Source organism: Primulina huaijiensis, chromosome 11 (genome assembly GCF_012295235.1).
Source record: "Primulina huaijiensis isolate GDHJ02 chromosome 11, ASM1229523v2, whole genome shotgun sequence".
In the NCBI taxonomy this organism is placed as follows: Eukaryota; Viridiplantae; Streptophyta; class Magnoliopsida; order Lamiales; family Gesneriaceae; genus Primulina; species Primulina huaijiensis.
This window is the reverse complement of record NC_133316.1, coordinates 18,035,709-18,059,110: the sequence shown is the minus strand read 5'-3', so window position 1 is coordinate 18,059,110 and position 23,402 is coordinate 18,035,709. Positions and strand designations below refer to the sequence as shown.

Sequence of the window (23,402 nt, the reverse complement as noted above, 5' to 3'; positions counted from 1 at the left end):
GTGATCACCAACCAAAAATGTAACGAACTGACTGGACAAGCTTTACTGATTATTTCCGGACTACTGAAAATGTCAACAGTCGTTTATGATATCAGATTTGCTACCCCATTTAATAAAGCATAACTCCAACAAATCAAACATATTTAGAGAATGTTCAACATTCTATTTATGGAGAATATATTCCAACTTTTTGATTGTCGTACCATAATCATTTATTGTCATTTTCTAATTTTGGATCAAAACAAATGACAAACGATAAATAGTATGATTGAATTAATGTCGTTATTACGATTTATTTATAACGGTTCATTTCCGAATGTTATAGATAATCTATAAAAGCCCAACAACCTCTTTGGCATTCAGACTCTACACACTTACACAATTTATCATCAGCTTCTTACTAAGAGCTTTGCTGAAAAATATTCAGAACACATTTATCAAGTTTTTATCAGAATTTTTCAGAAATCATTTAGTTTTGTTTATACTCACTGTAATCCTTATTTGTATTATCATTAGAGTAAGTTTTGAGTGTGTTTTGTAACTAACAGAAAAAGTCTTTCTGGTCAAAAGTGTATTTAAAATTTGTGAAGAAGCTGATATTAAGAGTTTCAATAGGCAGTGCTACGTCAAACTGAAGTGAGTGTTTACAGAAACTGTAGATATCAAAGTATTTTAGTGGATACCTTCTGAAAACAGAAGAAAGAGAGATGTAGAAGGTTTTTATCTTTCGAACTTCCAAAAACAATCATCGTCTCTTATTTATAACTTTATCGCTTTTACATTTGTTCACAGATTTTCAGTAGACTCATTCTGCATTGCGTATCAATTGTCTATTGATATTTGAAGGTCGAGATCAAACATCTGCTATTAACATAAGTAGAAGTCACCAATTACTTGGAATCAGAAAAAATTTGCGAGGTTTTTATTCACTTTCCTCTAAAGCACCTCCATCGATTCTAACAAAAATATAAAACAATATATTTTGTATTACATTTTAAAAGAAATCAAATATTTTTTATTTTAAAAATCAGCTGAATTAACCGATTTTAAATCAGTTCATTTTTAATTGGTTATGTATAAACTACTTCTGTTTTGATTCTTAAAAAAATTGCCAAATTTGGTTAATGAATATTCAGTTATTGGTCGAATTATCACCCTTATCGAAGTATAATGTTCGCCAAAAAATTATACTATACGTAATAGTTGATCATATCAAATAAACACCAATTTTTCCAAGATTACCCTTATATTATATAGAAATATAAATTTGATTTTATGTATATATTAGTAATTCTAAGTATTTTTTTCCCATATTTTTGTCAACAAACAGTTATAAATATAATAAATAGCTTTTCAATTAATTTATATATTATTTTAGATGTAAAAAATCACAATTAATTACAAGTAAGTTAGATATTTGAACCTACGTCCTGGTGTCAAACCGAATCAACTTGAAACTTAACCAAATTTTATCAAACTTGAACCATAGCTTATTAACACCTAATCATACCCTATGCAACCCAAATCAAGCCATTTAAGACCCTTGAACAAGCCTAGAAAACCTACTGAATTTTCCTTGCCCTTGTTCGAACCCTAGCCCTAACCAACATCAACTCCATCGAGCCTAGCTCTTAACCATCATGTTCAGACCCTAACCAACCCTCTTCGGACTTAGACCGAACCCTTAACTAGCTGTTGGACCAAGTCCTACAGGCCCTACACGAACGGCCCTCAACCCGTGCATCACAAGTCTCGCACGACCCATATCCACGCCTATAGCCCCTCTCCTCGCACCAGGTACGGTACCAGACATCTAGGACCATGATTAGACCCCATTAGGACCCATAGACGTGACCCAACAGCATCCCACGACCTGCCCCTTCAAGAACCCTAAAACTAAAAACCCTAGCTTGTTTTTGAACCCAAAAATGTGCAGACTATTTCCCTCCTTATCCAGCCCTTAGGCAAGCCTCTATAGACCCTTAATCATGCTGAAAAATGTTCCTTCCCATAGCCCTATCATGGCAGCCCATTTGTGCAACAAAAGCATGAATTTAAAGGCATGAAAACTCAAGTTTTGATCATGTATGGCCATAATATGGTATGAACGATGAGTGAAGGAAGATTAAGGTGTGCCTTCGCGTGTTTCACGCATGAAAAACAATTTGAGATGCAAAGAACGTTGGCGGAGAGACAAGGGAACCTTGCTGCGTTTTTATTCTTCAAAACTGACGAGAATTCATTGAAAACATGGTGTGTGTGTGTGTGGTAGGGAGAGATTCCTAGTGTTTTTGAAGTTTGGTGTGCATGTGTTTTGTGCTGTAAGTTAGGGTTTAGAAATCCTTGTTTTGATATAAATAATTGGATAGGAGTTTAGGCCTATTAACCTTAGTATAATAGACTCATTAGGACCATTAGAAAGTAGAAACATTATTTCGTTTAGGGAAGTTTTTGAAAATATTAGCCGAGTTTCCAAAAAGTTCATATTTTCGTCAAAAATCAATTACCGGTATGAAATACGACTCGACGTATAAAAACACCTCAAAAGTTACCATTTTCAAAAATAACATATAAAATATACCATATATTAAATAATTAAAAATAATCATTTAATAAAAATATTTTCCTTTACGGTCCTCGTCTTCGTTCCTCGATTGCGTCTTGAATCACCCTTAAAAACACAGTTTTATGTATTCTAATAGAAAACCATATTTTTAAACATGTAAACATACATATTACATTTAATAAATGCAATTAAAATTATTTAATTAGTCATTTTTCATTTTCCTAGATTTGCATGCAATTGGATTACGTTATCGCATTTTGGACTTTACACTATCTCCACTGAATATATGTCCTTTGATACTCTGTAGGAACCAACCCCTAATGCTCCCGTTGTTCAATCCCCTTCTCCCATTCCTCAAAAATTCAAATTTTGGTTTCGCTTCAAGAGAATATTGATGTGTCGGTTGTTCCAATAGTATCTCCATCACATATGTTCGAAACAATACCTGGTACTGACATTTCGACTACTGAAACATATCCAAACCAGCAAATTACTGATGTTCAAGTTGACGTTGACGATATGGCTAAGGACACCCCAAACACTACTCAATTATTAACTATAATTACCAGTGTTCCTTAGTCCTCTACTATTTTGGAACATAATCTCCTTTTGGCATTGGAAGTGATTGTGCCTACTTCAGATCCCTCTATTGATCTCAATATTTTATTCATTTATCCCGACGAAACATCATAAGCCCGCGCCACTCGAATTCAGGAGACCCGATAAAGGTTTGAGAGAAATGAGCATCTTGCAGCTCTCACTCTTGAATCTGATTCTCTTTCCTCAGTAGAGGCTAAACTTTAAGACATAGCCCCAAGAAAGATGATTGAATTAATGATTAAGGATACTAAGTACGGTTTTACTGACACTCACACCGACTTAGAAAATTTCAAAACTAGGATAGTGATTCAGATGGAAAGGATGTAGATGAAATTATAGCAATTCAATGGTACTTTGTCCATTTCAAGGAAAAATTGATCAAATCTCATGCATTTATTGTGGCTAAGCAGAACATCATGTCATATTATCAGCAATAGAGTCAGCGAGAACTTTCTGATAAGACCAATCATGCGCGAGCCTCTCTCATCTCTCAGTTGTCTGAAATTTTTGCATATGTAAATGATGTTGATGCCCAAAAAAAGGAAGAAATGCCAAAAAGTTCAAATGCTGGAAATGTTGGAACTATAGACATTCACCTAAACCCAGAACCGTTAACTTATTTTTAGATGGTATTTGCTCTCTGTATTTGATTGATTAATTCTAATCTATATAATTGAAGCATTTGAATAGCATTCGTTGATTAATTTTGATATCACCAAAAAGGAAAAATTTGTTGGAACATTTAAGTTTTGGTGATGCGTCCACCTTAAGAAATAAATTCGATCGTATGAAAATTCAGCACACCGAGAAATTTAGTAGCTAATAAGTTTAGCATACCACTTAAACTCAGTATCCGATTGTTTACAATGGTCTATCAGACTAACTGGACAAGTTTTACTGATTATTTTCAGACAACTAAAAATGTCAATAATCGTTATGATATCAGATTTGCTACCCCATTTAATAAAGCATAACTCCAGCAAATCAGACATATTTAGAGAATGTTCAACATTCTATTTATGAAGAATATATTCTAACTGTTTGATTGTCGTGTCATAAGAATTTATTGTCGCATTCTAATTTTGGACCAAAACAAATGACAAATGGCAAATTGTATGATTGAATTAATGACCTTATTACAATTTATTTATAGTTATTCATTTCCGAATGTTAGAGATAATCCATAAAAGCCCAACAACTTCTTTGGCATTCAGACTCTACATACTTACACAATTTATCATCAGCTTCTTACTGAGAGCTTTGCTGAAATATATTCAGAATACACTTATTAAGTTTTTATCAGTTCTTTTCAGAGATCATTTAGTGTTGTTTATACTCATTGTAATCTTTATTTGTATTATCATTTGAGTGAGTTTTGTAACTAACAGAAAAAGTCTTTCTGGTCAAAAGTTTATTTAAAAATTGTGAAGAAGCTGATACTAAGAGTTTCAGTAGACATTGTTACATCATACTGAAGTGGGTGTTTAGACAAGCTGTAGATATCAAAGTATTTTAGTGGATACATTCTGGAAACATAAGAACGAGAGATGTAGAAGGTTTTTATCCTTCGAACTTTCATAAACAATCATCGTCTCTTATTTATAGCTTCATCGCTTTTACATCTATTCACATATTTTCAGTAAACTCATTACGCATTGCACATCAATTGTCTATTGATATTTGAAGGTTCAAATCAAACTTCTGCTATTAACATAAGTAGAAGTCACCAATTATTAGGAATCAGAAGAAATTTGTGAGGTTTTTATTCACTTTCCTCTAAAGCATCTCCATTGATTCTAACAAAAATATAAAACAATATATTTTGTATTACATTTTAAAAGAAATCAAATATTTTTTATTTGAGAAATAGGCCGAACTAATGGATTTTAAATTGGTTCAGTTTTAATCAGATATATATAAACTATTTCGGTTTCAGTTCTTAAAATAATTGTCCTATTTGTTTATCGAAAATTCGGTTTGATCGGTAACCGAACCGGTCGAATTATCACCCCTATGTATAATGTCCTCGAAAAAATTATACTGTGCCTAATATTTGATCATATCAGATAAACACAAATTTTTCCAAGATTACCCTTATATTACATAGATATGTAAATTTTATTTTATGTATGTATTAGTAATTCTAAGTATTTTTTTCCATATTTTTATCAACAAACTGTTATAAATATGATAAATAACATTTCAATAATTTATATATTACTTTAGATGTAAAAATCACAATAAATTACAATTAAGTTAGTTATTTGAGATTTTTTTAATATAAAATCATTACTAAACTAAATATCTAAAAATTATAAATATGTTATTTATATATAATATATAATGAACATGGAGGTAGTTCCTACTAAAAAATTCGCTAGATTTTTGCATTTCATCAAACAAGTGCGGCTCAGTGCTCCCCTCCCCCGACTCATTCCACAACATAGTAAAGAGAGACGAAATTTTATATTATATTTGGTATTTTAAATCGTATTATATTTTTTTCAAATGAGTTTTTTTTTTACAAAAATTATTAAAAAATAAATGTACTAAACATCATACATAAAAAAAAATAAAATAAATCATATACAAAACATTTTATTCATCTATTTTTTAATTTAAAAATTATCAATATATTATTTTAATTATTTAAAATATTTGTGATATAATTTATTGTCGAGTTATTTTTAAAAATTGATAAATTAAATATTTTATCTATGATATATTTTATTTTTTACTACATAATATTTAGTGTATACTAGTTACTATGTACACGCGATGCATGTGTGTAAAATATTTTTTATTAATATCGATGGACTAAAGTGAAATTTGACAAATTATGGAGAGACTAAATTGATATTTGAATTGTTGAAATAAAAATAAATAAAAATAAAAGTGTGTGTTGAAATTAAAACAAAAAAACAAAAAACAAAAATATAATATTAATATCATATAAAGGTAAAATTAGAAAAAAAAAGTTGATGTCCTCTATAAGTAGTTATTATGATGTCTTCATTATTAATATAATAGTATAAATAATAATTTTTGGAAACGGGATTATTTGAATAAAGTCCAACAAGGATCAAATCTAGCGAGAGGATTTTGTCCGGACGTGGCTAGATCTCTTGGGTAGTACATTTCAGGGTTATATAATATTAGAATAATTTAAATGTACAACAAAAATATCGTATAATGATATTTATAATAATTAAATTATGAGATTTTATTATTATATCGCGAGATATTGATATGAATTTATCATGAAATATTGATAAATACAATTTTATATTGAATTTTTTGTGTTATAAAATTTATTATATAAATTTAATTGTACAAGTAATATTCTTTCATAATATTAATGTAATTATTCCAGCCTCTTACTACCCGCGATACCCCAATACGGTTCACGTTTCGTTTAACCGAACACGAGACTTGGCCTCCGATCTCCCCGTCTTCTATAATTTTCCAAATTGTTCTTCGCGCTTACTGTCTTCTTGCACGATTCCTTTTCCATGTTATTGATTACCAGATTACATGCTGGAAAATTCATTTTTTGCTAGTGATTGGTGTATTTTCGGATAGGTTTCCCGTTTTCTCCGGCTGAATTGGGCGATCCGGGTGGGGGGTCAAAGTCTTTTGATTGTCAAGAGTTCTATTTTCAGGCGCCGGGGACTCAGGTTCTGATTAGAATTTCAAAGACGGTGTCTTTCTCTGATTAGATTCGACTGGTGGGAAGTTTTGTTTGGCCACCATTTGAATTAGGGTTTCTTGTTTTCTGAATGTGAATTGTTGTAATCCTTTTTCTTCCTTTGCAGTTGTGTGGCGAATTTACTCTCATCACTGGTATCCGCTTGATTTTACTTTGTCGGTAAAGGTATCCTTCTATAAATTTTTGGGTGGTTTTGTTGTTGCTTGGTGAAAGTGTGCGGGAAAGCTAGGGCTCGGGAGTTTGAATTTTGATTTTGGTGATAGGCGAAGGAAGTTACAGTTATGCCCAGGAGTACGAGGCACAAATCTCATAGACAGAATAAACACAGTTCGAGGGATTATTCTGATTCTGAAGAGGATGTAAAGATGAAAGACAAAAGCAGTAAAGATGAGAACTTGGTTAAGGTTAACCGGGATTCAGCATATGGTGAGAAGCGCAAAAGTTCATCCCAGGTTAGAGAAGGGAGGGAAGTTAAAAATATGATCGAGCATGAGAATGGTGGGGCCTCTGAAAATTATTTTTCATCCAAACGCCGGAAAGAGAATTCTGATTTTGGTGTTGGTGTTGGTGTTGGCGGTGACAGGTGGAATGGGGGTGATGATGAGATAGGGAAAAGTGACAGGGTTATGGAAAATGAAACGATCAAAGGGGAAGGCTTTAAAGTGGAATCTAAATCAAAAGAATTCAGCAATAAAGGTGAAAGTTTGAGGAACAAGAGTAAAAAGTATGAGAGTGGAAGTACGGGAGAGAAAAAAGAGAGTTTGTCATCCGTAGTTGTGGAGGACAAGGAGGACAAGAGTAAAACTGAGTCCAAAAGGAAGTCCGAGAGTGATTATTCTGTTCGAAAAGAAGGAAAGGAATGTAAGGACAAGGATCGCAGGCAGGAGAAGGAGAAGGGTCCAGAGAGTAACCGAGGGGATGAGGCAAAAATAGCAGATGTCGATGTTGCCAAGCGAATGGGGTTGCAGCAGGTGGACCTGATTGTAGAGAGACAGTTGAAACGTGGCCGAGAAAACTCTGGTAAGGTAACTTTTGTAGTGGTATGAACATATGACTGAAAACTCTGATTGTTGGTGTCCCATTCCCTATATATATGCTTAATTCTCGTGATAACGTTAAGTGGGAACATGATTGGAGCTTTGATTTTTCATCTGTCCTTTTCGTCGATTAGCGACATTATAAATTCAACCACCGTTCAATTTAGAAGATATGTTTGGTAATTTGTTCTTTGTCTTGAACGAGTGGGCTTTTTGAGCTCGTGTTTGTACTTTTGAGTTTCTGGAGCATGTATTTGGTCTAATCCAAGTCCTTATCATAGATGAGCCTAGTGAATTTAGAATTTCTTTGTAAACGAGGTACACCGTTTTCCTTTGATAATTGAGGTAATTTTCCCTTATAGTCGGGTGATTCTAGTTGACATTGTTTGGTACTCTTTGGGCCCGTTAGCTTCTGACGATCTCAAAAGCCCCTTTTTGTGACTTCCCTTTGAGGTTGATCAAGTGCTGCATGTTGGATACCTAACATTAAGTTGATATAGGATGAATATGTCAAATTGACGAACTGGAAGCATGAGAAAAGTTTGATTTGATTTCCAAAAATTGATGCTCGTCTATAGATTTGAGACTCTTCTTGCTCAATTGTTCATTTTTTTTGCACTTTTGAAAATTGCTTCTCTGGACTTAACTTGGAGATTTGATTTCATTTTGGTCAAAAACATTATAAGTTTTGCTTAATGGTGGATCTTTGCTCTCAATTGAAAGGCATATTTTGTTCTTGTCACCGTTTCTTCTTGTACGTATGCACATTTCATGGCTGGGGATTTTTCTTTCTTATTTTTCCTGATTGTGGCCTGTTTTTTTGGGGAAGGGACCTTATAACCAGTGGACTTATTTATAATGACTTGTTCTGAGGCTCGAGAAAATCTCTTCCAATTTTTTTGAATATATATTTTAGGATCATCAGTCACAGAGTAATGCAAAAATGATTATTTGAGGGCCCTGGTGGCTAATGTTTTTTTAGCAGCATTAACCCTGGAAAGGAGTTGTTTTTGTAGCAGCACTAACCCTTGGAAAGGAGTTGGCAGCATTGTAATTGTTAATGTTTTTTCCTTCGGCAGATTTTCCTGCACAAGACGAGTCACAAAATTCTGAATTTGAGAAAGAAGTCGAGAAGAGGACACGAAGGAGAAGAGAAGGTTCCAGTGATAGGGGTAAACATCATGATGTCTTTAAAGATGGTGAGGAGAGAGGATTCACATCAAGAAATGGCCTTGACAAACACAAGGATGAAGATGACTACAAAGATGATAGGCAAAGGGATGAAAAATGCCACAAAGAAACCAGCAAAGATAATAAACATCGTGATGACAAGCATAGAATAAATGGTGAGAAAGATACCAGACGTAGAGATGATAGACAACGTGAAGATGATGATAAAGAAAATAGAACTAAAGATGAAAAGCATCGGGAAGATAGAGAGAGAGGTACCAAGTGGACATATGACAAGTATAGGGAGGGCACTGAAAGAGACAGTCGAAATAGGGATGCTAAACGCCATGAAGATGGTGACAGGGATCGCAGACGCAGGGATGATCGATATCATGAAGATGGTATAAAAAATGATAGACATGGGGACGAAAGATATTATGAAGATGGTGACAAAGATAGACGTGGGAGTAACAATCATAAAGAAGATGCCAATAGAGATATCAGGCACAAGGAAGAAAAGCTCCGAGAAGATGTTGAAAGAGAGAGTCGGCATAACGATGGTAAACAGGGAAGTGATTTTGATAGAGGGAAGAGCCTTAGAGAATCAAAGTACAGGGATGAAAGAACCACTGGGGATCGTTTTGTTGATAAATCTGACCTTAGGCATTCGATTGATGATGGTTATGTTGCTGATTATCATTCTAGAAAATCAAGTGCATACAATTATAGTCCAACCCCTGATGAACGAACAGCTAGGAACAGAGATGATCAAGGCATGAGAAGACCTAATGAAAAAGTGGATTATAATGATATTAGATCCCAAAGTACCAACGATCAAAGATTCGATGCAGAAAAAGGTGGAAGTGGTGCAAGAATAGATTCAACCCCTAATAGGGGGCGGTCTACATCTAGAAATGCTGATATAGAGATTAATTCCAGCCATAGTAGACTGCGCAGTTCACCAAGGTCAAGTTCTCTAGCTCCAAGGAATCGGCATAGGTATGCAATATCAACTTTTTGAAGGATATTTTTGAATAAATTTGTCTAATACATTGACACAACTTTGAACGAGTAGTGAGCACGAATAATTCTAATGCTTTCTTTAAACTTTAATAATATATCATGTCTGTTATCTTGAATGGACTGGATTATAATGTTTGTTGTCCTCTTTGAATGAGGCAGGATGCTAGCAGTAGAAGATGCTGCCTTTGAAATTTTTGAGTTGCTTGATATGGAGAAAAGATGGTTTTAGTGGTCAAGATAATACTTTGATCAAGAACTTGAGGATAATCATAAGTTAATGAATAAGGAAATTGATTAAGTTGACATGCAAAATCTGTTTCTCCACTAATTAAATCATTATGTTTTAAAAGAAATATTGGCTAAAGAACGATAGATTTCGAAACCTGTTATTGTTTGTGTGTTCTGCTCTTTTTTTTTTTTTTTGAACTTTTAAGGATTCTACAAATTCGTTGTCATGTATAAATTGTAATGAATGTTTAAAGCAGCAACCAACCACAATAATTTGAAAGCCTTTAAAGAAATAATATGAATGGGTGGAAGATTTTAGAGGATCAGATTCTGCTACTTGTTTCACTTTGTCCATCCTAATATATTGGCTTTCCGTGGTTTTCTCTGATGCCTCTGTTAGCTGTATCAAATCTCATGATGCTTCTCGTATGCTGTTTCAATATAAGATTATAAATGTAATCTAATAATGGGGTATTTGTTTTGGTTTTTATTGTCCTGATACTTTCCTACTACTGATCCTTCTCTACGCTTCTTGTTGCAGTGTCTCTTCTGCTGTCGTATGATTCTTAACTGTATTTATTAAATGAGGAAAAAGTTTTGGTGTCTTTTTTTCGACACGCAAGGTTCATGTTATTGTTAGAACAGTGGTGTTTTTACTCTTCTTTGTGAAATTTTATGGGTGGGTTAGTGAGGCATTGAATTGCTTCTGTTTTGGTATTGATATTGTTCTTTGGACCAATGGCCGTAATGCTACTCTTCACATCCTTGATTCTTGGCATTTGACTTTAACTGCCGATTCTTTTTAACCCTATCAATTCAGAAATTTCTGGTTTTTGTTGTCATTTGAAATTGCTATTATATCTTTTTCCGGCTTTGTTGTAGCCTATACATCTCTTGAAAAATGGATGTCGTTATCTATACTGTTTTGATCAAACACGTCTTTAGACATCCTTATTTTTTTACTCAGACTCTCAAAGCAAGATGAGTCCAAGTACGGGGATTATGGTTATGAAGAGAGACATCGGCACAATTTAACTTCTACCAGAGATTATACTAGTACTGTTGGAGGATATGAGAAGACTTCTTTATCCTGGTCAATGGAGAAACAAGATAAAAAAGAAGATGGCCATTTGGGAGATTTTGCTGAAAGACATTTGAAATCAGATAGTGGCTCATCACCCAGGCGATTTACAGAAAAATCTCCACCAACCAGTATTGATCGGAGACAATTTAGTATGTCTGATGTCAGGCGGAGTATTGATGTTGAAGAATCAACTCAGAGGAGTGTTGGTTCTCGAGATGTGAATGAATACTCTGGTAAGGAAGGCAGGGGACGGCATGATTCTGTCATTGATATGTTTCCTGGCAATGGACTTACACTAGCTGATGCTGATGCTTTGTCCGTGTCTTCTCCTTTTACGAGAAACAACCATTTATCTGGCAGTTCCAAGTCTTTTCCACCTCCTCCTAACTTTCGGACAGGGGTGGAGAGCCCCTTGATAGGTTCTGCTGAAGATGACAGTAGATTTAAGTCAAACAGTCATCGTAGAAGGAGTGGTGACCCTAACATGGGAAGAGTTCACGGAAATGCTTGGAGAGGTGTTCCAAGCTGGCCTTCTCCTGTTGTGAATGGCTTCATGCCTTTCCGTCATGCTCCTCCTCTTGTTAATTTTCATTCGGTGATGCAGCCGTTTACGCCAATGTTTGGCATTAGACCATCAGTGGACATGAACCATCCTGCTCCTTACCATATACCAAATACTGACAGATATTCTGGCCCTGGACGCTCAATGGGATGGCGTAATCCTGTTGACGACCCCTGTCATCCGTTGCATGATTGGGATGCAAGTAATACTTCCTTGAGGGATGAATCTTACATTTATGGAAGGCCAGGTTGGGACCATTCTAGAAACCTGCCTGATGGCCGAGGCTGGAATACTACTGGAGATTTGTGGAAGGGGCCGAATAGAACTGCGAGTTTGGATATGTCATCTTCTGAGAAAGAGAATAACTTTGTACAGAATGCAGACGAAGTATCGGCTTCTCACTCCATTCAGCCGATTTGGAATGAACAAAATTTTCCTGGCCAGCAGGCAGAGAGCGGTGATGTCAATCAATCGAACTTTGGCTCTGGACATAATCCTGTTAAGGCTTCCCAAATCCCTGAGGACACTAGTGATGCCGCTAAAACATCAAAGAAGGATGATGTGCTGCTTTGCCATGTTTACCTTTCCAAGCTTGACATTTCTGCTGATCTTACTGAACCTGGTTTATTGAATCAATGCTCAGGATTTTCTAATATGGACCAGATCATAGTTTCTGATAAACATAATTCTAAAATATTATATGTTGAGGTAAAATTGAATATCAAGTTATGAACTTCATCTTAGTGTTCTGCTGGGATTTTGAAATCTAAAATTTGATATATTTTCCTTGAAATCTAAAATTTGATATATTTTCCTTTTTGTATGACAGGAATCTGGAGAAGCTAAATTGGAATCTCATCAAATTTTAAGATATTTCCTTTCAACCCCAAAGGACGATTCTGTTTTCATGGTATAGTTTGGTGCATTTGTTATTGATGAAAAATGTGCGCATAATATCTTATCCACAGAAGCTCATTATATGATAGTATGATACGCATATAAAAAATTTCATTTCGCACATGCATTGATGATCCATCCTTAGTGCAGAAAGGTGGAGTCGGTCTTGTGCAAGTTTATCACTGTAATAAAACAGTAAGTTTGGTGACAAATTTGTGTGCATATTTAATCACTAACTAATGCATGTAATTATGTTTTTCTATAAATCACGTCAGGTGCTTTCATCCTCATCTGCTAGGATATGTCCACAGAAAGAAAGACCAATAACTGAGCATAATCATTAATTTCGTTGAACTGGTTTTGGTTCTACATAAAATAATGTAGTCACAAATTCTGTTACTGTCAAGCTGGGGGCAAAAGCAACTGTTTGTGGTACCTCGTTAGGAATATTTGTTATCACATTTATTCTGTTGGTTGTCTTTGTATGATCCATTTCCCCCTTTTAATTTTTCAATTTTTAAGCCAGATTCATTTTTTTTTTTCTGAAAGATTTATTTTCCTTGTTGGGGCAACTTGGTTTGATACAAAGTGGAGCACATGTGATCTCGTTATCGTTTTGTTTCCTTCATTATTTTACTGATTTCGTCCCTCGTGTTCCAGAGAGCAATGTCTCTGTATGAAAGGCAAAAGGATAACTTTGGTAAAGTTGTGGCTGGGGAGAAATTCTCAAAACCTGAGTCCCATCGAGAGGATCTGGACGCAGAAGACAATACAGCTGAGAAGAAATCTTCTACCGGTGATATCTCAAGTGCCGAGGAAGCCCCTGCCCTTGCCAATCCTAATGTAGACGTTAATCCTATGAATACTTTGCTGAAGGCGGAAGGTTGCACTGAAGCCACTCATGAAAAGCCCATTCTACAAGTTGCCCTCGCAATGGTGAAATCCGAAGAGCTAGTATCCACCTTAGAGCTGTCTAACATGCAGATTGATTTGGCATCTGACATTGTTCAGCAGGACCATATAGTTGAAGAGAAGCATCTGTCTGTGGAAAGCAACAAAGGATTTGATACTAGTTTACCTGCAAACATGAAAAATGAAGGTATAATTGAAGAACTGAATTTGGATGGTACTGAATGTGTTACCTTACTTAATTCTGATTTGTTTTCAGAGGTATCTGAGGCAATGATGCCGGAGTCTTTGGTGTCTGGGTCAGTAAATTTAAGTCGGATACATCATTCTCCAGAAAGTACACATTGAGACGATTTATATTCTTATGTTTTTTAAAATGCGTATCCTATTTTCTTATCATATCTTCTCTTTGCTTGTTGCTTGTTTACTCTAATCAATATAACTTTCATGTTCTGTACTGTTGTTTTCTCAAAGTTTCTCTGGTTAGAAGGGAAATCAATTCCCTTTGGTTTCACATTTTTACTTGGACTGGAAACCAAAACAAGATCTGCTGAATGCCACCCGCCATCTCGCATCTCCTTCAGAATGAATATCTTTGAAGTTCTCCTTGGTACGAGGTCTTCAAAAATCATTTCATAACTTGGTCTATTTTTTCTTCTGTATTCGGGGACTCGGGTCGGGTGAATTGGAGGATCGGGAGAGATTGTATGATACCATATATTTCGTTTTGTCAACATTCAATGAAGGTCTTGCATCCCGGCATTCTAAAGAACCAAGTCATAAATTTATTGGGAAAAAACTCATTAAGAATATGGGGGGAAATTTTATAAACATACTGCAATCAGCATATGTTTGTTCATCTGAAATGATGTTTAGTCAGTAGATTTCAAATCAAGAAATTTCAAATTCATTATTCAATTTTATATTTGTGATTTTGTTCAGATATTTTGAATTAAATTTTTAATCTCTTTATTCATATTTAAAATGTTTGTTTCATTTAGAATGATTAGCTCATTTATTCATACACAAATCTTTTGATCGAAAGACAAATGAGAGAGTGTGATAGAGCTTATAAGTTATTTTAAAGTTTATTGATCGAAAGACAAATTAGAAGGTGTGCGACAAAGTTTATAAGTTGTTTTAAATCTTATAATTTTCATAATTTGTTTAGTAAAAAAAGTTACAAACATCTTATAAGCTGTCCAAATAAGTTGTTTGACAGTTTATAAGTTGTTCTTGAAATTAAAACAAAAAATTGTTTTTTTTTTTTTTCAAAAATATTATTTTTATATTCTACTTTTCGAAAATATCTTTACTTTTCGAAAATATCTTTAAATATCTTCTTAAATCTTCATTTTATCCTCATTTCCTAAATACTCACTTTATCATTTTTTTATATCAAATTTAAAATATGATTTTGTTATATCTTTTTATGAAGATATCAAAAACAAAGGTGTTAATATTTTATTGAATAAATTATTAACTACAATTTTTTAATCAATATTTTATTTACATACATTAAAAATAATAATAAGTTTTTTTTTCTCCAAATAACATAAATTTTTCTAAATATAAGATTAAAATAGATTTATTTTTTAAAATATTAAAATTATAAAATTATTTTCATATATATATAGTATATATATATATATAACTACTTTAATTTTTTGTAATATTGGTTATGTGTGGTACTCATTATTGCCAAAATTTGAAATCCTGATTCTTTGGTTTATTTCCATGAATTGGGTTCTTAATTGATAAAAAAAAGATTTTCGCTTTATTTTTTTTATTTTTCTAATAAATGTATTTTTACCAATTTTTATATTTATGATCTGTCAAAACTGGCAAGAATCATATGGTTAAGAACAGGTCCGACCAGTTCGTACATTATCTTTTTTTCAAAAAAAAAAATTTAATATTTTTATTTTCCTTTAAAAAAATTTATATTTTATATTTAAAATTTATTTTTTTTGTTATTTTAAAATTTATTTTTTGTTATATATATATATGATTTTTTAAATTTTAAACTTTACTAAAAATATTATTTTAATAATATTAGACATTATTTTTATTTATTTATTTTTAAATATATATATTTAATTATATTTGATTATATGCATATTGTTTAAATTTTAAACTTTGGATAAATATATATTTTTATCATTTATATTTATACATTTAAGATATTTAGAATTTAAAATATATTATTTAATATTTATATAATATAATGGTTTTTCTGTCTGTCGATTCAATCAGTTGGAGCGTGTGAACTATTTTTTAAAATAAACCAGTTCGATCAGTAACTCAATTATGAAAATATTGGTTTTTGCAATAAAAAAATAAATTTTTAAAATGACAAGTGTAAGTGATTATATTCATTTTTGTTTCCGCTCAAGTCTTGGTATTTCTCTCAAACCTACTTGGCAAAATTCGAGTCAATTTTTAATCTGCCATTCTCCAACTCCTTCACAAATGCCAACTTATAAGGTTTCAAAGTTAAACTCCTGCAGATGGTTTGTATCCCATCTGACATCAAAGTCCCAAATTTGGAACGAGATATCGAGTTCGAAATCCAATTACAACAATCTCTTATCCCAACATAAGGAAAAAAAATAAGTTAAACTCTTGCCTCAACTATCTATTCCTTCTGTTTATAGTTAAAAAGAAAAAACCCACATCTCGTTAAACTCTTCGACTTGCATTCTCGTGAAAAAACTGATTTAGAACCACATTAATGTAGCCTTGTCTTCGGAGAAATACACGTGTATTGCGGCTCAAAGTAGATACAATGATCAAAACCACAGAAAGAAACACACACAAATTTCAGTTCTGTCAATTCATATTTGGACCACACAATGTGTTGTGTTGAGAATGAGTCCGACTAAGATGCAAGACAATTCAAAATATTTACTTTTAGTTAATATGGGGGGAAAATGAACTTCATTCAAAGTCGACGATGGCTGTTGAAAATAATCCATGAGTATACCTGTATCAGTCAGTATCAGCAATGTTCTGCTCGAGGGTCACATACAGCCGCCCAACTGTCCAAAGAGAGAACAAACGATTAACAATTGGGATCTGGAAAAACACAGACGATTCCAAAATCTTAAAAACACATTTTATTTGAGAAAAGATGACCAAAACATCATTTATTGGCCATCAAGACCGATCTAACACTTGCTCAGGGAAAGAGGTACCAGTGGGGAATCTTTTCTTTGCGCATCTCTCAGTTATCATTTATTCACAGAGAGCAACGATAACCCACCAGAAATTTGGCATTTTGTAGTTTGTAGCATAGTGACCACAGTTACTAGAGATGTAAGGCACATTATAACGCCTAGGTACTGTCAGGTCTAGGCACAAGATATTAGGCCGACGTAACATCTTATCCAAGTGAGAGACACTAAAGAATAAAATATTAAAAAATAAATATTTGTAGCAATTTCACCACATATCATCCGGCATATGCAATACATACAGGCTTGAATAACACCTATTCATCATTGTATAAGCAGAAACGAACAATTATTACCTATTTTTCAACTTAAAGCCACCATCACTACATTTGATGTGCGCTTTAAAGGCGCTTTGGAGCAAGGCTCATGATTGGTTTGCATCTGCGTGCAAAGTTTGAGCCTATTTGCAAACCTTGTTGGCTAGTAATGATTATGATACTACGGCAGAAAAAAATGATTGGTTTTATCCATTTCAAAAGGCTCTAAAGTAATCTCACAGAAGCAGTTAAGCTATGCTCATATAGGACCTCAAACATATGCAACTCTTCAGAACAGTTTTAATATATTTACAAAGATTAAAAAGAATGTCAAACAAAACATTGAGATATGATATACATAAGAAAATAAATTAATAGTGGATTCTAATGGACTATTAAATGATTCAAGGTATAGGAAAACTTCATAATAGTAGCCACTAGCCTCATAAAGAATTTCAGACAAAAAATAAATTCATCAACTTCAATTTTCAAATCACATGTTCTTACATACCATGATAGCTTCAATCTCCTCTTGAGACACCGGCGTTCTTTTTGGTTGATCAGAAGCCTTTCCTCCTAGAGACATGTTGGACGGAGACCTTGAAAAAAATGTCTGCCCAACAGCTTCATTTGTAGCCATCTCTTGATGCTGGGATGTTGCTATTTAGATAGGATGGATCAAGAATGTTTGAAAAAGAGTCAAACAATCAACTGCTAGGCATCAATTAATATTCAAACAAGTAAAACTAATCCATCCATGATAAGAAATTTGTTTAACAGATCGTTAACATCAACTCACCTACTCCAAAGTATCACTAATTAATGCCTATTTGTTGGATGACAAAAGAGCATGTCATTCAACCTAATATCAGTTAGACATAAAATATACAAGTAATTACCACGTTAACATTGTTCAATATCATGCGATGTTGGACTGATGTGAAATCTAGACTTACATACACCACTTTTTTGGTAATTTGCTCGTGATTTTGTAGTAAAGACATTTCTAGGATATCCACTTTAACGTATATCAATCTTTTCTGTAAAAACTTGAATAACCAAAATAGAGAAATTGCATGTTTATCCATAAGGCTAATCAACAGACTTATCCATAAGACAGGGCACGATCATAACAGTGCAACGATTCCTTTGCATGTTAAAAATCGAAAAGCTAACAATTTTTGCTTCCCAAGCCTGCACAAGCTTCCTTACTACTCAATACCATATCAGGTACTATCAAACATAAACTGAACACCATAACTGTATGCAACAACATATGGTTCAACTAAACTTTAGATGATGATTTTTTTCATATATTTGCCAGTCATTCTAACCAAAACTATTGGTGGCAGCTACGTAAGGAGGAAGCGATTCACGAAATCAAAATTACAGGCATCTCTGTGATTTGGACTAGAGAATTTAGGGTATTCGTCAAATTAAAGATCACACATAGGGACAATTACTTCAGGGGATTACCACATAAGAACATAGATTGACGATGAAGCAAATCTCAATCACATCATAAACATCTATTTCACCAAAAAAAAAAAAAAACAGATTCAGGTGGCATAAGCATTACCAGAAGCTTTGGGGTGCCGCTGCGGAAACTTGATGCGCGGAATCCTCTATATCGCCTGCCCTGCGCCGCCCATTTTGAAATCTGCGTGCTTTTGAAGAATCTCGTGAAAGAAGAATGGCCGAAGTTTTTCGTGACTTTCTTAATTTGAAAGATGTTATTTTGAACTTAATGCAAGTTCAAAATACTCATCCTGATCTCAACTTAGCCTTATCAACTCAACTCGGAATAAAATATTAAACAAATCGAATTCAAAATATATTTTTGAATGAATGAATTGAGCTCAAAACAAACTTCGAATTCAAACATGAGTTGTACTTTTTTGTATGACATATAAAAACTGAATAAAATAACAGTAAATTGTTCATAAATTTTTAAAAACAAACAAATAAAATTTTTTTTAAGTCATGTCAGAAATAATATGTTTGCACTCCCTGAGTCATATATCTTTTTTTTTGATAAAAATTGATATAAAATATTAAAAATGTGATATTAATATATAATATTTGAGTATCAATTGTTTCAGATCTGATACAAATATGTAATTTTTGAGTACTCAAACATGTATATTAAATATTGACAAAAAAAATATGTTTGAACTCCCTGGACCACACGTCTTTTTTGGATGAAAATTAGCATAAAACATTAAAAATATGATATTAATATATGATATTTGAGTACCAATTGTTTCAGATCTGTTACTAATCTATGATATTTGAGTACCAAAACATGTATAAAAAATACTGATATTAATGAAAAATTTATCTTTTCGGATGAAAATCTGTACAAAACAATGATAATATGATAATAATATATGAATATTTGAGTATCAATTGTTTTAAACTTGATACAAAAGATAATATTTTGAGTATATAATATGAACAACTTTATTAATATCAACATTTGATATGCATGATTGGATATTAAAAAATCATATATTAATATCAAATCTGAAATAGTTAGTACTCAAATATCATATATTTAATATCAAATATGAAATAGTTAGTACTCAAATATCATATATTTATATCGTATTTTCAATAATTTGTACCGATTTTCATCCGAAAAACAAATGTGTCCTTGTTGGAACATATAATTTTGGTGTTTGATTGATGAAAGCTAATCTAACTGATCACCAGCCAAACAGAAATTGAAACCAGTAACCTAATTGATCACCAGCCAAGCAGAAAATGAAATCAGATTGTCTAAATGATCGCTAGCTCAAACTAACAAAACTGATTAAGACACTTCTAAGTTAATTCAAACCGACAGATTATCACTTGTTACAAGATAGATTCAAAGACCTTTTTCGATTAGTGATTAAGGATCAGAACCTGAAGTCAAACAGCTTTTGATTATGCCAATTAGTCTTAACGATCAGACTGCAAGTTTCTGTTTCTGTCAAAAGTCAAGTGTTACCAGAAAAGACGATGAATCAGCAACAACTACATCTACAATCATGAACGTATATTTTTTTGTACCTGTTACCGTTGAAGATTGAGACCCATAAGCTATTCTTTTTGACGCAAAAGAAAAAGCCAAAAATATTTATCAGATATAACACAATCAGATCGAAGAAGAAGCGCAGACTTATTGGTTATCTATCTAGTCATTTAAAGGATCATATTTGTGCACAAATTCTTCTATGTAAATTAGATAAACTGTGAGCTAGGAACTTTAGTGGTCTAAGTCTTAAGTTTCACTAAAAGTTCCAGTTAAGCATTGTTAATTCCTAACTGAAGTGGGTAATTCCAAATCACTTGTAATTACCAAAGTCTTTTAGTACAAACCTTACTTTAGAAAGAATGAGTGACGTATGAGTATTGAATTCTCTGAACATCCATAAACATTTCTACCTTCATTTATCTTTCATTCTGCCTTCTATCAACCACCCGATTGAATAGGCTTTTGTTCAAATCAGTTTTAGGAAGTTTCTTCAGCACAGTTGATACTGATAGACTTACTGAAAACTTTATTGACAAGAAGAAAATTTCAACATTGGTAAAACAACCGAAACTATTGGAAGAAAATTTATTCACCCCTTCTAGATTTTCTATATTGATCCTTACAAGTAGTATCAGAGCGATTCATTCTTGTCTCTGAACAAAAATTCATCATGGAATCATTCAGTAAAATTCCAATGATTTCCAAAGAAGATTTTGATGATTGAAATATCAGAATTCATGCTCGCTTAGTTGAACAAGACGATGATATGTTGTTCGTCATCACATATAGACCAATGAAATACTGAAGGCAAATACAATTGTCTCCATCATTGAGGGTGCTCCTCAAATGCTAGAAAAACCAAGAAATGAATGGACAAACGATGATAATAAGATAGCAAATCTTGACAACGTGGCTAAGGACATTCTATATAAAACACTCAACAAAAACACATTCAGCGAGATTAAAATGTGCAAGACTACCAAAGAAATATGGGAAAAGTTGATCCAATTGTGTGAAAGAAATGAGCAGACCAAAGAAAATAAGCTCTCTGTGGCCACGTAAAAATTTGACAATATCAACATGAAGCTTGGAGAATCTATGTCTGAATTTGATGAAAGAGTCAACGGGGTTATAATAGAACTTAGTGCACTTGGAAAGGTGTACAACAACCAAGAAGTGATTCTTAAAGTGATGAGAGGATTACCAAAAGAATGAGACATCAAGACAATAACTATGCGTGAATCAAAAGATCTGAACAAGATGGAGCTACACGAATTATTTGCAGACTTGAAAGCCTATGAATTTGAATTGCAAATAAGAGAAGATGTTCTACCTGCTGCTCAGCCTTTTCATTCAGAAATTTTCTATTCTATATTTATTTTCGAAAATGACAGCACCTGCTAATCCTTATTACATCATGAATGCTCTTGCAATTGACTTTAAGTCAATATACTATATGGAAGATGTTTCAATTTCAGAAGTCTTCAAGACGATTGAGTCATTTGGACTAAGTATCTTTCTAAGTTCTTCATTGGAGAATTATATGTCTGAACTAGATAATTTATATGCCAGGGGAAAAGTCACATATGATAGAAAGATTTTGATGCTAAAGGGAGAGGATAATCTGCTGATTGACGGAGCCTCTTGGGAAAAGCCACTAATGATGAAAGAATTTATTTCTTAATTTCTTTAGCAGGCCATTGAAGATATGAATTCTAAGTTTATTTACTACCAGTGGCTCTATCAAGACTCTAGAAAGAAGAATAAATGAAATTGGAATATTAGTTGTTGGGTGATGTGGTGGCCAAGCTTATTCTGGCAAAGACAGGTTTCTTCGATGCCTTCACTACTAAAAAATTTCTGGTGATGGCAGCTATTGCTATTGGAGTCAAGGTCAACTGGTCCGTTTTTTTATTCCAGATTCTCAAAGCTATGATTCAGTCTGAGAAGCAATATGCTAGATTTGTTAACCCTCTCAGCAGATTATTTGAAGTTGCCATAGCATTGCTCAGTAATTCAGTCACTCTACACAAATTTAAAGCTCTCAATACTGCAAGCATTCTTTCTCTCAAGCCTAAGGGATGGGATCTGAACATCTCTACTTATTGGTATGATGGCTACTAAAAAGAAAATAAGAAAAGAGTTGGTTGCTACCAAGAAGACCTCATAACAGAAGGTCATTAAGGTTGTCGTTTCAATGTACAAAAGGAAGCTGATTCGACAATCCAATGACTCTGAGATGTCTACTCCTTCTCCCCCCTTCAAAATAATCCACGAACTACTAAGACAAGACCGGTTTCTACACCAAGTAACTAACCAATGAAAAATAGTATACCTACAACCCTTCTTCCTTCTCGTCCATCAAAAAGAATCACCATAAGAGATCCAATACTGTCCACAAGGTCATGACTGGATTCTAAATTCTCAACTAAATTAGTTTTGGGTAAAGGCAAAGAGAAAATGACAGAATTTGTGGAAACTGAACCAGTTTCAGCAGTTCAGACACCAATTGGTCTTGTAATGGATGAAATGAATGAGTTTACAAAAGAGAATGTTTATTTTTTTTTTTATCAATGGTTGAGTTTAAAACTACTACTTTTGAGGAAAAAAATAAATTAGATAGATTCATAGTATTAGAGAAAGTTGTGCTAGGCCAAGTAAAAATTGATCATTGATGAAACACTTTAACAGAGAGACTACTTGCTTGATCTTTTGCACATTCAATAGTTGATTACAGTTTGTGCAGAACAAAGAACAAACTATGATCCATCGTGCCCAATAGCTTTTGATGATATCGTGATAAATCAACTGGTTGTGGATCTTGTGTCATTAAAATTGAAAGTCAAGTTTCGGGAGCATGATCATCAACTGTTTGAATCAGTAGAATCTCATACGAAAAACAATAAGGCAGCTGGACCATCACATCGATCAGCTTCGGAGAACCCAACTAAACCAGCCATTCTAGACAATGTTCAAAAAGCCTCACTAAAAGCGAGTACTGAGCTTCTCTCAGTCAACCTGTAGAAACTATAACTTTTCCATCCCTCTCAGTTCCACCAGAAGTGTCTTCTCCATCAGTTAGGGAGATGTCAATGTAAGTAA

The 23,402-nt window shown here is 33.3% G+C and overlaps 1 protein-coding gene and 1 long non-coding RNA gene across 8 annotated transcripts; one reads left to right on the top strand and one right to left on the bottom strand.

The window, feature by feature from the left end:
• The first annotated feature begins 6,533 nt into the window (after window positions 1-6,533).
• LOC140988267 (uncharacterized) lies at window positions 6,534-14,186 on the top strand. 7 transcript variants are annotated; one of them, XM_073457285.1, is made up of 7 exons: window positions 6,534-6,843; window positions 6,982-7,040; window positions 7,139-7,895; window positions 8,992-10,081; window positions 11,301-12,687; window positions 12,809-12,889; window positions 13,537-14,186. In XM_073457285.1, exons 3-7 carry the CDS (start codon window positions 7,157-7,159, stop codon window positions 14,131-14,133), a joined length of 3,894 nt encoding a protein of 1,297 aa, XP_073313386.1. In that variant the 5' UTR covers window positions 6,534-6,843; window positions 6,982-7,040; window positions 7,139-7,156; the 3' UTR covers window positions 14,134-14,186. The 7 variants fall into 7 exon arrangements, with proteins under 7 accessions (XP_073313386.1, XP_073313385.1, XP_073313384.1 ...); XM_073457284.1 differs by having other exon boundaries at window positions 6,534-6,894; XM_073457283.1 differs by having other exon boundaries at window positions 6,982-7,895.
• Window positions 14,187-16,494: 2,308 nt separating this feature from the next.
• Window positions 16,495-19,040, bottom strand: LOC140988617 (uncharacterized). Its single transcript, XR_012177344.1, has 3 exons — window positions 18,858-19,040; window positions 17,790-17,938; window positions 16,495-16,826 (listed from the first exon to the last, which is right to left on the bottom strand). It is a non-coding gene; the product is annotated as an uncharacterized lncRNA (long non-coding RNA).
• Between the last annotated feature and the right edge of the window lie 4,362 nt (window positions 19,041-23,402).